This window comes from Procambarus clarkii, chromosome 10 (genome assembly GCF_040958095.1).
Source record: "Procambarus clarkii isolate CNS0578487 chromosome 10, FALCON_Pclarkii_2.0, whole genome shotgun sequence".
In the NCBI taxonomy this organism is placed as follows: Eukaryota; Metazoa; Arthropoda; class Malacostraca; order Decapoda; family Cambaridae; genus Procambarus; species Procambarus clarkii.
Genome location: NC_091159.1, coordinates 27,353,578 through 27,368,040, shown reverse-complemented (window position 1 = coordinate 27,368,040; position 14,463 = coordinate 27,353,578). Strand labels below are relative to the sequence as shown.

Here is a 14,463-nt window from a genome sequence, read left to right as displayed (position 1 = left end):
GTGTCCCAACAGAAAACGAGGAAACTTAAATCGGGGGAGGGGGGATGGATAAATGTAACAGCCCCGTAAGTGCAATTATGTACTATGTATAACAGTCAGGAAATGTACGTATTACACTTAGTAGTATAACGTACTGTCAATTCGGAGGATGGGTTGCAGCGCCATGTAGGCTCAAGCAACGACTCCGATCACGACAACGACTTCCTAAAAATTAACAACAACAGCTCTGAGCGAGTCGTACGATAAAGAAGAAAGTGTTTACGACCTCGGCGCCTCCACAATACCGTCGTTAATTATCAGAGCAAGCTCATAACGACCGAACTAGCTGTTGGAGGAGGTAATTCATGGCCCCATAGAGGTCACTGGGGGGGAGGGGATGAAGGGCGGGGAAGGGGTTCTGGCGCACGTGAAGTAAACAAGTTTGTGCCCTTTGTGTCCCTTAAGGGTAAAGAAAGAGTGGGAAAAGGGGGAACGAATTATATCTCCGAGAGAAGAATAGGGGAGGGTGAGGGGTTAAATAGACAAGGGTGAGGGATTGGAGGGAAGTGTGAGGTGCTGGAGAGAGTTGAGTACAGGCAGAGTGCTCCAGGGTTGTGGAAGCAGAGTGCCCTTCACACTGTCTTTGGGACATCTGGTGTTTCCAATAGACATCGAAGACTGAGGTAACGTTGCTGTTCGGTCGTGTATCTAACTTGCTGATGGTAATGTCCACAAGCTCTAGAATGCATCAGATTAAGCATCTTTTCTCAGATCATGAAGATAAAGGGCTGAAGACCTTTATCCGCAACTACTAAACTCATATATCAACAACGAATTCACGAACATATCCACGCACATCCCCCAAGAACTAATGGGGCTAAAGTAGTTATGTTTTAACATGATTCATTCACTATTACATTGTTTTACCACTAGCGTGTATATCACCATTCAAAATGAATGTTTTGTGCTATTGAATGTATGTGCAACATGTAATTATCTTGCTGTTGCGCACTTGTTCAGTCCAACCAGATGGGTGATGATTTGTACATGTTCGTTACTAATGAAACATCTGGGTCTGATTTTAAATTTATCCTCAAGGGTAAAGTCCACGAAGATTAAAGTCAAATACCCCAAAGATCACACTCTTACACAAAGGATAAAGTCAAATACCACAAAGGATTAGAACCTTACACAAAGAATAAAGCCAAATATCCCCACCAAGGATTTTTCACACAGGCAGACCAAGATGAACGTGTTTACATTGCTTTACACTTCTATGCAGGAGGGAGGTGCTCACCTTGGGCGTCGAGGTACTCCTCCATGGCCCGGGAGAACTCTGAGATGTTGGAGAGGGCTGCGCACAGCTTCTTAGCATAGGGGCTGAGAGGCAGCTGTTGGTTGAGGCAGATGGGAGGGGGGATGGCCTCGCCCACACCCACACACACGCCCAGCGCCACCACCACGCCCACCAGCAGGAGGCTGCACCACGAGCTGCTGCTGCTGCTGCACATCATTTTCTGCCGGGGAGAAGAAGGTGGTGTTGAGGGTTTGGTGCTGTGGAGGTTAAAGAACGGGGGGAGGGGTGAGCCTGGGAAGGTTGTGGGGTGGGGGGAGGTGTTCTGTCTGTTGACGAGGTACTCTTCTGGGGGTTAATATGGGAGGTCGTGTGAGGATGTGACGCCTGGCAGATCACACCGCTGAGAAACATGTCATCTCCCGAGATAGATGAGTTGATCTCCCCGGTGGGAAATTGCTCGTAGGTCAGGCGACAACACAGCGACCATGTCAACTCCCGCTTTCCTCTATCTGCTTTCAACTGTAAGAAAGGAAGATACTATTTTTTATCCAGGCGGATTCGCGAGTAGCCGGCTGCTCATCCCTCTTAGTAGGGTGAGAGGTCACGGTAGGAGGCCTTCCCGTATATTATGGTAAGGCTTACTCACTATAGTTTCCCCTCGGACACCGCCAACTTTCCTGTGTTCCCCTAGCACTTGCCCGTGTTCTCCTAGCACCTGCCGTGTTCTCCTAGCACCTGCCCGTGTTCTCCTAGCACCTGCCCGTGTTCTCCTAGCACCTGCCCGTGTTCTCCTAGCACCTGCCCGTGTTCTCCTAGCACCTGCCTGTTTCTCCCAGCAGTTATCACTGTTCTCTCAACACCTCCCTCTGTTTTCCCATCACCTATGAGCGCTCTCCTACCACTATCACTAATATTTTAACTTAATTCAACTTTTTTATCCTTCAAGAGATAATGTCTGTCTGCCTGTCCAAAGCTGGAAGCCAGACGCTAGGTGCTAGCCTCACCAAAATTTGTAGGGGGAACAGGGACGGAGATAGGCTGGTCAGGATAGGCCTAAATTTTATGCTTCAAGAAATATAGTGTGCAACACAACACCCCCGAGCGATTGAAATGAAAGCAGGAATGAATCCAGCATGAAATCAGGAATATAAAACCAAAGAGTGTGATGTTTATCAACGTTATTTCATAATAATATATTTTCTGCGAAAAGAGGAAGTAGAGGTGGACTGGGATAGGCAGTGGATGGTGGGGGGTGCTGGGGGATAGGGGAGGGGGAGATGAATGGTGGGACTAAGATGGTGGGGAGAGGGGAAAGACGTGGGGGAAGGAGGAGAAATGGGGGGGACGGGGAGGAAAGAGTTGAGGATGGGGACGAGGGCGGGGGGGGGGGGGGAGGCGGAGATAGGAGAAGACGGCAGTAATGGGGGTTGGGAGGAAGCCAGACTATCCCGGGCACCGCCGGGATAGTCTGGCTTTCTATCCCGGCGTTGCCCGGGATAGAGTCGATACACGTTGGAAATAGTAAGGACTTTACCATGAAGGCTGCCGTGGTATTTTCTCCCTAGCAGAGCGACTGATGAGGGGAATAATCAGCTTGAGGTGGTGTTGAAAGCGGGGAAATCTGGCCTTAATGTTAATCTTCTTATAGCGACAAGCTGCAATAACAAGTATTATAAAGGAAAGTATAGCTGCCAGATCAACAAATGTGACATATTATGTGCAGGTTTGGTAGTGGTTGGTGATGGTGAGGGCTTTTGGTTGTGTCTATTCTCGGAATACAAGGATCTGTGTGTTTGTTGGAGGGGGAGGTGTGTGTGTGTGTGTGTGTGTGTGTGTGTGTGTGTGTGTGTGTGTGTGTGTGTGTGTGTGTATGTGTGTGTGTGTGTGTGTGTGTGTGTGTGTGTGCGCGCGCGCGTGTGTGTACCAGAGCGGGGCCGGGTATGCTCAAACCAAACATTGGAGCATAAATTTATTTCACTGCAAACTCTCTCCCTCTGTTTGTAAAATTTATCGCCTTGACGTACAAGTCATCCTCTGATTTTACGACTAGTTTTTATTTTTTTTATTATTATTTTTTTTTTTTTGCAGGTAAATTCCTGCGCGGGCCCTAAGCCTCTGGCTGGCCTACTAAATTTGTATAAATTAGTTACCCTGAACATATTTTTGTTTTTCCTAATTATCAAATTAAAATACTCCATCCTGTTATCGTGAAAAGATTTAGTGATGTATTTAGAATCGATGATTTCATAAGTAATGTCAACGTTATATCGCATGGTATATAAAGCATAACTAATCCAGTAGTGAACGTGTTAGTGAAATCTGGATGTCATTGTCCGCAGACTTTAATCTCGGTGCGCTGCCCCTACAGTGTACCCAAAATTTGCCAGTGCAGGCTACTAAACATATGGCCCTGTATAACTAACCATCCTGCGAGATGGGGACTTTTATTACCACTGCTGCCTTATTCACTCTTGTGTTGATGTTATCCTCAAAATGCTTCCGGAGTCTGCCAGTGCAGACTGCCTATCACATGCCTCTGTATGACTAACCATCCTGTGTGATGGGGATTTTATAGCATCACCTAGTTAGCTTTTTTGACACACTGTACTCCACTTCATATAGTCTAGGGTAGCTGCACTAATGCAGATGTACCCAATGTATTGATAAAAAAAATGTTCAGCCTTACTGAGTGATTTGCAATCCCTCGCATTAGATGTTATTTTTTCTGTCTTTTTTCTTTTTTATTTGTAAGGTAAAAAAGACTTACAGTTGTTAATGTTACATGTTTCAATTAACATAAAATAATGATTATAAAAATAATATAAATTAATAAAACATATATGTGTTTATCTCATTAATTAATTCTGGGGTGCGGGGTTGGAAGGGGCATCCTGCAGCGTGTCTGCAATGGCATAGTTGCAATGTCCTACACAGTTCGACTAATGTGTATATGTTGCAAGGAGCGGAGTATTGACTAGACTAGCCAATAAGGCAACCTTGGAACATGTAAGCACCAGACATAGCACTATTCGTACGCCTTTTACCTGCTGGAAAACCCCTATAAATTAACCCCATGTAGGTTTATGTTAATATAAGTTGTGATAATAATAATAATTAATCAGAGTCACGTTATATGCAATACTTATTTCTCAATCGCTTTTTCTACTTTATGCCCTTTTGTGCTAAATAATAGTACTGGCTTGCTGCCTTCTTGTGGTAATTATTAGTTATTCTTTCTCTTTCATTCTCAACTTTTCTTGCCTGTCGTAATTTGAGGGAGAATACATTATCTTTCGTTCTCGCTGTCAAGTCCATTATTTCCGGTGCAGCTTCAAGGTGTCCAAGCTGGGACGGTCCACACAGGTCTGTAGGTATATCCTTGTTTACGGAGTAATCCAAAAACTGTGTTTTCTCATAAATAAATTAATATTGTGGATAATGGTTTTGTGCATAGTTTGGCCAAGTTTAGATTAGGTGGTGGGGTAGTTATGTGTATTTTGACAAACCGCTGTCACGCTGTGCTCGTCCAAGCTGCGGCCGAGCTCATGGACACGAGTGTAAATTTTAACGTACAATTCGTCACCGAAAACTATATTTTCGTGAAATTTGTGTATAGTTAGGCCTAGGATTTATTGGGTTAAGTGCTTAAGCTCAGTTGGGCATTATTTATATTTTCAGCATGTTGGTGAAGCATTTAGTGAGGTGCACTTAAAAAACTAATAGTGAATGAAGCATGTTTCAATCAAAGTTTGGGCGTAATTACCTGAGAGCTGTGTTTAAAATGCTGTTCATTCATAAACAGAACGGCATATTAACGATTATTGGCTAATGTTTTAAGGCAGCCCGTCCTCGTCCACACAGGTCAAATGCTCGTCCAGCCGACCAAACTTCCTGTTTATGAATTAATAACGGTTTACACACACTACTTATAACTGATGACCTTCGAGCACTCCATCGCTGACAACCTGTTTACGAGTCGCAGAACTCTTAACTCCTAACCTTCCTACTTCAAACCCGACTATTGCCAACAGAACCTAAACAAGTAACCTAACCTACGCCTAGATATGCGTATTAATATTAATTTACCATTTGAGAAATTATTATTTTTAATCATGCGTATGTTAAATATTGATGAGTGCGTGTTTGTGTCTGAGCACCGCATGGAGGGACTGGGCATGTAACCCGTCCTCAGATCAAGTTCATTCCATCCAGCGGTCGACCCCAAAGAGACATTCATCAATGTTAACATCCTGTTCATTCAAGATAGGAATTTTCTCAGATATAAATTAATATTGTTATATTAGCATACTTTGCATATTTAGGCATTGGTTAGGTTAGGTGTTTAGGTTCTGTTGGCGATTATTTGTATTTGTAGTACGTGGGTGAAGCATTTACAGCGTTGTGGTTCGAACAAAAGTTGTCAGTGAAGAACTTGATCCGGAAGTGTTCGAACGTCATCAGTTGTGAGTCGTGTGTAAACCGTTTTTCATTCATAAACAGCAGGGGGTTTGGCTGGTGCATGGAATGGACTTTGGCCTTTGTTTATGAGGGCGGGCTGTTGCCTGTCTGTCTACAGTGTTGCCACCTAGTCTCATTGCTTTAGACTTCTATGCAGATATTTTTAGCCCTAAAATACTGCATGTAGATGTTACTTGATCTAGCGCCACTTGTGTTTATTAAAATGTGAAGCACCTGTGACGACTAATGCTATACCATCAGCTAAGCCGAGCAATTGAACGTCGTGGTAACTAGGTTTTCTATAAGGGATTAAACAATAAAAAGGATAAAGGACTCCTCCTTGAGTCCCACTCCCACGCAATTGGTAGTTTCTTATTGCTATTTACTCTCGTATACCTGTGGTTGAGGTTGTCTCGACTCCATAGTAACAGTTTTACCCCCCCCCCCCCTCGACAACATTTACTTACTAATATGAGTAAAATTTCTTACAGGCTTGCATGATCGAATGCTTTGTCTAGATTAAGACTGAACACTATTGCTGAACCTGAGTTACCTGTTCCTAGTAATGTTGCAGATGGCAGTACCTACTCCTCTAGTGAAGCCGCCTATCTGCTCATGCAACGTCTCCAGTCTTCCACACACGTCTATTGAAGACGACGAGTCACAATAACATGGCTGAAGGCAAAGAAGATCTTAATGGTAGACATAATGGTCCAGGACAGACCGAGAGGTCGTCTCCTCAGCCTCTGGTGTGTGGTCTGGTCTTCAGACTATTGAGGAATATTCTTAGGAATACTGTCGAAGACCAGAGACCTGCATATGTACATATTTAGCCTCACTAAGGGATCATCTACATGGCCGCCGTAGATGACAACATGGCCGCCGTAGATGACAACATGGCCGCCGTAGATGACAACATGGCCGCCGTAGATGACAACATGGCCGCCGTAGATGACAACATGGCCGCCGCAGCTAACCTACGAGAAGTTCACTCCACAAGTAAACAAAACACTTATATTAACAATTTTACTAATAAATAATATAAGTATACCATGTCACCGCTTAAATAATCAGCAAATACAACTATGTACAATGACACTAAACGACTGGTTAAATAATTGATGACTATTAAAACATAAACTCGTCATCAATTACACACACACACAGCTCAATTACACTAATTAGCCTCGTGGGGATACATTCTGGTTAATTATAAACGATCGTTTAACATTCTCTGTCGTATGACGCCTCTGGATGTTTCGTGATGATCATGTTAAGGTCAACAGGAATGGTTGACCTGCGTGCTATAGTGACTAACTGTATTGATCTATACAGCGAACAAGTCGCACTAATGCGGGTGATAATAGTATCCCGAAAAAGGATTTAAGACGACTTGATAACAGTCCAGGATCACTTTATGGTCAACTCCATCATTTTGTGTTTCTTCTGGGAAGTTTTATGTTGCCTCTCTCTTTCTCTGTCTCTCTCTCTTTGTCTCTCTCATTTTGCGAGTAATTTTTATGAACGAGTCTCTTAACTGGAGTGCGGATAGCATCCACCTAAGAGTGTGAGTGTGTGTGTACTCACCTAATTGTGCTTGCGGGGGTTGAGCTCTGGCTCTTTGGTCCCGCCTCTCAACCGTCAATCAACTGGTGTACAGATTCCTGAGCCTATTGGGCTCTATCATATCTACATTTGAAACTGTGTATGGAGTCAGCCTCCACCACATCACTTGTGTGTGTGTGTGTGTGTGTGTGTGTGTGTGTGTGTGTGTGTGTGTGTGTGTGTGTGTGTGTGTGTGTGTGTGTGTGTGTGTGTGTGTGCATTGAGACAAATATAATCCAATTATAAACAAGATTCCCGCCTCCTACCGAATCAAAACTTACAAAAAACAATAATAAACAAAACAATATCAAATAATAACCGCAGCAGACATAAGCAACATAAACAGCAACAATAACAACAGACCTTCAACTCGTTAAGTTATCGTGTCAAAATATTGAGCAATTCGGGTAAATATTTCCCGGGCGGAAGGACCTGGTAAATATTGGGAGGCGGGAGCTTAGCGAGCCGCCAGGCAGGAGCGTGGAACTAACACGGTCCATTGTGAGGAAAGTTGGCCAGATACATCACAACACTGCCGACCCATCTCCCAAATTTACAAACTTGTCGTTCTGTTCCGCAGCCTCCACTGCCACGGGTGGGTAGGGAGGGGACAGGGGGCGTAGGAAGGGGACAGGGGGCCTAGGAAGGGGAGGGATTGGAGGGGAAGGGGGTGGGTAGGGAGGGGAAGTGGGAGGGGATCCGGCAAATCCTGTCTCTTGCATTACGATTTGACATGTTTAATTCGATGCGAGGATATATATAAGAAGAACTTCTCCAGTACGGCGAGGCCCGAGATTCCAATATTTCAGATTCCAACATATAGCAATATTTGCCTCAGTTATGTTTATTTTCTGTCATATATTCTTCTTTCTTGTCATTTTATTTCATCATGGCTGCCAATTATGAAATTCCAGCCCGGCGTGTCCCTGTGGAACTCGCCAGAGCCGTCACATCTCCGGCAGAGACGTGACCCACAAGAGAAGCGAGGTGCTGGGGGCGCCACCCGGCCCTCCCAACACCTCAGTACCCGCCGGAAGGCACACCGAGGGTTGCGGACGGACGCAAAGAAAAACATGAGACGCTCTCCTGCGTCAACATCTTACATTCTGCGTCACTCAGACCTGTCAGTCTCGTCCCGCTCCACACCACCCGTCAACTCGGGCCTCCGTCTGGACGGTGTACGGCTGGAACTGACGGTCACACGGTCGTGTCAAATCATTCTGGAGGGCCGCAGTTCCTCGTCTGCCTAAATCTAAATTCCCAGTACTGGTAGACTTGTAGTACATTGTAAGATGGGCAGGATGCTTCAAGCTGTAAGGTCGGATTAACGACAGGTGTTTCTCTACACTTCTCCAGTATACCCAGTTCCTAAATCTTGAGGTTATCTTGAGATGATTTCGGGGCTTTTGTGTCCCCGCGGCCCGGTCCTCGACCAGGCCTCCACCCCCAGGAAGCAGCCCGTGACAGCTGACTAACACCCAGGTACCTATTTTACTGCTAGGTAACAGGGGCATAGGGTGAAAGAAACTCTGCCCATTGTTTCTCGCCGGCGCCCGGGATCGAACCCGGGACCACAGGATTACAAGTACAGCGTGCTGTCCGCTCAGTCGACCGGCTCCCTTTTAAATGTTACTTAAAATTACACTCCTGCTCCTAAATGTTATTTTGAGGATTCCCAGTAACTAAATATTACTTAAAAATATTCTCAGTTTCTAAATGTTACTTATTGCTGAATATGCGGTACTAAAACATTACTTAAGACTTCCTTAACCACTGAGTCAGCAGTCAGTTAAGGTACTAATCACCTGAAATTAATCGGTGTCACTCAAAGTGTTGAGCAAGGGTTACAGGAACTAGTAGAGTTTGTTAACTGGAGGAATTAACGAGCTGCTTGTTTCACTGTGGCTATTAATGAATAGCTTGTCGGAGCTATTGACGAACAGCCTTAAGTCTTCCAGAAAAGTCACACCCAGCACGATGTTGCAAGGCTTGAAATAAAAGACTGAATTACCCTCTCTCTCTCTCTCTCTCTCTCTCTCTCTCTCTCTCTCTCTCTCTCTCTCTCTCTCTCTCTCTCTCTCTCTCTCTCTCTCTCTCTCTCTCTCTCTCTCTCGCTCTCTCTCGCTCTCTCTCTCTCACCGCCTACTATACTTCCTCCGTCCATCATCCTTTCTTCATTCTTTCACCTTCTTGGGCTGGACGGAAGAGCGACGGTCTCGCTTCATGCAGGTCGGCGTTCAATCCCCGACTGTCCAAGTGGTTGGGGCACCATTCCTTTCCCCCCGTCCCATCCCAAATCCTTATCCTCATCCCTTCCCAGTGCTATATAGTCGTAATGGCTTGGCGCTTTCTCTTGATCATTCCATTCCAGTCTCCCTTTCTATAATCCCCTTCACATTATGTTTAACCCTAACCTCTTCCCCTTCCCAGCCTCCAACAGCCCCTCCCTTCACCTCCCCATCACCCATCCTCCTCCTCTTCCTCTTGGGACCCCATTCCACACCCATCTTCCCTCTCTCATGAGTATAATGCGAGGAGCCGAAGGGCCGAGTTTCTCTGCTCACCCAGCAGGTGAACAATGATAGATGAACATGTGAAGGTGAGGTTCAGGTGAACAAATGACGCAGGGTGAACAGGTGAAGCTCAGTTGAACAGTTAAACCCAGGCTGAACAGGTGAGTGAGATACATGTGACAGAGTCGGGAATTATTTTGGCAGGACAGAGTTCCGCCTTCCCCCTCCACCCCCCCCCCACATCAAGAGCTGCACAGAGCAGCTCCCACCCCACACCAAGAGCAGCAGAGAGCAGCCCTCACCCCCACCAAGAGCAACACAGAGCAGCCCTCACCCCCACCAAGAGCGGCAGAGAGCAGCCCTCAACCCCACCAAGAGCAACACAGAGCAGCCCTCACCCCCACCAAGAGCAGCAGAGCAGAGAGCAACCCTCACCCCCACCAAGAGCAACAGCCCCCCCCCCCCCACCAAACACGGAAGGTTCTACTGCGAAGGGCAGACAAAGGAGTGTGTGCTGTCAGCGATAAAATCCACAGCCATCCGGCCGGGCCATTGTGGGAGATTGTCGTCCCAGTGAGCCGCCTGCTTCATGACCTCCGCTTGACACCAATCACAAGGAAAATCATCCGACGCGTCTTTCAGAATTTTAAAGGACGATTTGTTGACAGGTGATAAGTCTCTTGGATGTACCCAAGAAGATGTAGATAGTAGAGGTCGAGGGTAGTATGTATACAAGATACATTCAGTATACAAGATACATACGCCAGTTCAACAGATTTTTATGTATACGAGATACGTCGTGAATAATATTTAGTTTGTGTATGGAATAATAGCATCTTATCTTAAGGTTATCTTGAGATGATTTCGGGGCTTAGTGTCCCCGCGGCCCGATCCTCGACCAGGCCTCCACTCCTAGGAAGCAGCCCGTGACAGCTGACTAACTCCCAGGTACCTATTTACTGCTAGGTAACAGGGGCATCCGGGATCGAACCCGGGACCATAGGATCACGCGTCCAGTGTTCTGTTCGCTCAGCCGCCGGCTCCAACACAGCCGGGATAGTATTTAAACGTAGATTGCAGCATTGTTAACCCAGTCAATAACCTTTAGCTCTTAACAGGTCGAAGTATATTTTCCCGAGAGCTCTAGCATCCGTCTCAGTACACACATGTACTGTAACGGGACCAAAGAGCCAAAGCTCAACCCCCGCAAGCACAATTAGGTAAGTACAATTAGGTGAGTACACATGCAGTTTTGGGTATTTTAATGTCCATTTTGAGGAGTTTCAGTATTTATCTCCATATTTATATCTATTTATTGCTAATTAACTCATCTTCTAATTCAAAATTCTGAGCTCAACTTTACTAATCTTACTAATCTTACACTACCTACAAACTACCGTTCTTGACAGCAATCTCAAGCAATTTGTGCTACAATTTATTACATGTCAATTACCATTAACAGAACGAACAGTAGAGCGACGAAATTGGTAGAATCACAGCCTCTACGCCAGTGACAGTCAGCGCCACTTAAATTATTCCACCTGAATGTGTAGGATCAATGGCTGGAGGAATATGAGGATGACGCTGGAGGAACATGATAATGAGGCTCTAGAAACATGATGACACTGAAGGAACATGATCATCCTCTATGAACCTAGCACCGTCTCTTAAAAGCCTAGCACCGCCTCTAAGAACGTAGCACCGCCTCTAAGAACGTAGCACCGCCTCTAAGAGCCTAGCACCGCCTCTAAGAGCCTAGCACCGTCTCTAAGAACCTAGCACCGTCTCTAAGAACCTAGCACCGTCTCTAAGAGCCTAGCACCGCTTCTAAGAGCCTAGCACCGCCTCTAAGAACCTAGCACCGTCTCTTAAAAGCCTAGCACCGCCTCTAAGAACCTAGCACCGTCTCTTAAAAGCCTAGCACCGCCTCTAAGAACCTAGCACCGCCTCTAAGAACGTAGCACCGCCTCTAAGAAACTAACCAATCATACCGACAAACCAGTTGACTTGTGCTGTTAGCTAGAGAGGTATACTCTACCACTCTACTAGAGTATTATACTCTACCACTCTACTAGAGTGGTATACTCTACCACTCTACTTCTGCTGTGGTAGAGTATACTACCACTAGTTTTTTTCCTACCACAGACGTGGCCACACATTTATAATGCTAATCGACATATATACTTGCACTATTGGTAGTATACTCTAAGAATATATAGAGTACCACAGCATATTTATCAGCAGGTCGGAGTGTAGACTCTTAGAACACCATAATGACTCGTCTTAAGCTCTTAGAACACAATAATGGCTCGTCTTAAGCTCTTAGAACACCACAATGGCTAGTCTTAAGCTCTTAGAACAACATAATGATCGGTCTCAAGAGTCCTCCGTCAGACTAAAGTCTTCGCATCAACCAGGAATTCCACCGATAATAATAAAGCTTTTAAAGAGTTCTTATTAAAGCTTCAAAGATGTTATCATAAAGTTTCAATTAAGTTACAATTCAACTGAAGCTTCCAGGAAGTTATAATACTCCTGAATTTCTTAAGAAATTATCATTCTTACAAAAGCTTTAAAGTTAATGTAAAGCTTCAGAGAAGTTAAAATTCCATTGAAGCTTAATAAGCTTTTCCTGGCGGAAGTTACATGCGCTTCACCGGGTTCTGTAAGCTTGATAGTGCTATGTAAAAACCGGTTTCATTAAACCAAGATCCCTACATGAATCCGTACAGGTGAGGACGGGTCTGTACAGGTGAGGACGGGTCTGTACAGGCGAGGACGGGTCTGTACAGGCGAGGACGGGTCTGTACAGGTGAGGACGGGTCCGTACAGGTGAGGACGGGTCTGTACAGGTGAGGACGGGTCTGTACAGGCGAGGACGGGTCTGTACAGGTGAGGACGGGTCTGTACAGGTGAGGACGGGTCAGTACAGGCGAGGACGGGTCTGTACAGGTGAGGACGGGTCTGTACAGGCGAGGACGGGTCTGTACAGGTGAGGACGGGTCTGTACAGGTGAGGACGGGTCTGTACAGGTGAGGACGGGTCTGTACAGGTTAGGACGGGTCTGTACAGGCGAGGACGGGTCTGTACAGGCGAGGACGGGTCTGTACAGGTTAGGACGGGTCTGTACAGGTGAGGACGGGTCTGTACAGGTGAGGACGGGTCAGTACAGGCGAGGACGGGTCTGTACAGATGAGGACGGGTCTGTACAGGCGAGGACGGGTCTGTACAGGCGAGGACGGGTCTGTACAGGTGAGGACGGGTCTGTACAGGTGAGGACGGGTCTGTACAGGTGAGGACGGGTCTGTACAGGTGAGGACGGGTCTGTATAGGTGAGGACAGAGCCGTACAAGGGACCTATTGACCTCTGTTCTAGATGCAGAGGTTCCGGTATTTAGAGAGTATCGGGAAACTATTATATAGAGTGGAAGACAATCCGGGCTCTGACGGCGCCGTCTGGAAGAAACTGGGGACGACAATGTTTGTCACACTGCTTCGTGGCAACGTTTTGTGGCAACGTTTTGTGGCAATGTTTCGTGGCAATGTTTTGTGACAACGTTTCGTGGCAACGTTTTGTGGCAATGTTTCGTGGCAATGTTTTGTGACAACGTTTCGTGGCAACGTTTTGTGGCAATGTTTTGTGGCAATGTTTTGTGGCAATGTTTTGTGGCAACGTTTTGTGGCAATGTTTTGTGGCAATGTTTCGTGGCAATGTTTTGTGACAACGTTTCGTGGCAACGTTTTGTGGCAATGTTTTGTGGCAATGTTTTGTGGCAATGTTTTGTGGCAATGTTTTGTGGCAACGTTTTGTGGCAATGTTTTGTGGCAATGTTTTGTGGCAACGTTTTGTGGCAATGTTTTGTGGCAATGTTTCGTGGCAACGTTTCGTGGCAATGTTTTGTGGCAACGTTTTGTGGCAATGTTTTGTGGCAACGTTTTGTGGCAATGTTTTGTGGCAATGTTTCGTGGCAATGTTTTGTGGCAATGTTTTGTGGCAATGTTTTGTGGCAATGTTTTGTGGCAATGTTTTGTGGCAATGTTTTGTGGCAATGTTTTGTGGCAATGTTTTGTGGCAATGTTTTGTGGCAATGTTTTGTGGTAATATTTTGTGGCAACGTTTTGTGGCAATGTTTCGTGGCAATGTTTCGTGGCAATGTTTCGTGGCAATGTTTCGTGGCAATGTTTCGTGGCAATGTTTCGTGGCAATGTTTCGTGGCAATGTTTCGTGGCAACGTTTTGTGGCAACGTTTCGTGGCAACGTTCCGTGGCAACGTTTCGTGGCAACGTTCCGTGGCAACGTTTTGTGGCAATGTTTTGTGACAACGTTTCGTGGCAACGTTTTGTGGCAATGTTTTGTGGCAATGTTTTGTGGCAATGTTTTGTGGCAATGTTTTGTGGCAACGTTTTGTGGCAATGTTTTGTGGCAATGTTTTGTGGCAACGTTTTGTGGCAATGTTTTGTGGCAATGTTTCGTGGCAACGTTTCGTGGCAATGTTTTGTGGCAACGTTTTGTGGCAATGTTTTGTGGCAACGTTTTGTGGCAATGTTTTGTGGCAATGTTTCGTGGCAATGTTTTGTGGCAATGTTTTGTGGCAATGTTTTGTGGCAATG

At 45.7% G+C, this 14,463-nt stretch overlaps 1 protein-coding gene and 1 long non-coding RNA gene across 2 annotated transcripts in view; both read right to left on the bottom strand.

Moving 5' to 3' along the window:
- Positions 1 to 14,463, bottom strand: part of LOC138363025 (uncharacterized) — a 439,332-nt gene that overhangs the window by 301,733 nt on the left and 123,136 nt on the right. The window lies entirely within an intron of this gene.
- Positions 1 to 14,463, bottom strand: part of Ms (neuropeptide receptor myosuppressin) — a 52,891-nt gene that overhangs the window by 2,031 nt on the left and 36,397 nt on the right. The window contains exon 2 of the mRNA XM_045727319.2: positions 1,277 to 1,496. Within this exon, the coding sequence (XP_045583275.1) occupies positions 1,277 to 1,493 (217 nt within the window). The 5' untranslated portion in view covers positions 1,494 to 1,496. The remainder of the gene's footprint in view (positions 1 to 1,276; positions 1,497 to 14,463) is intronic.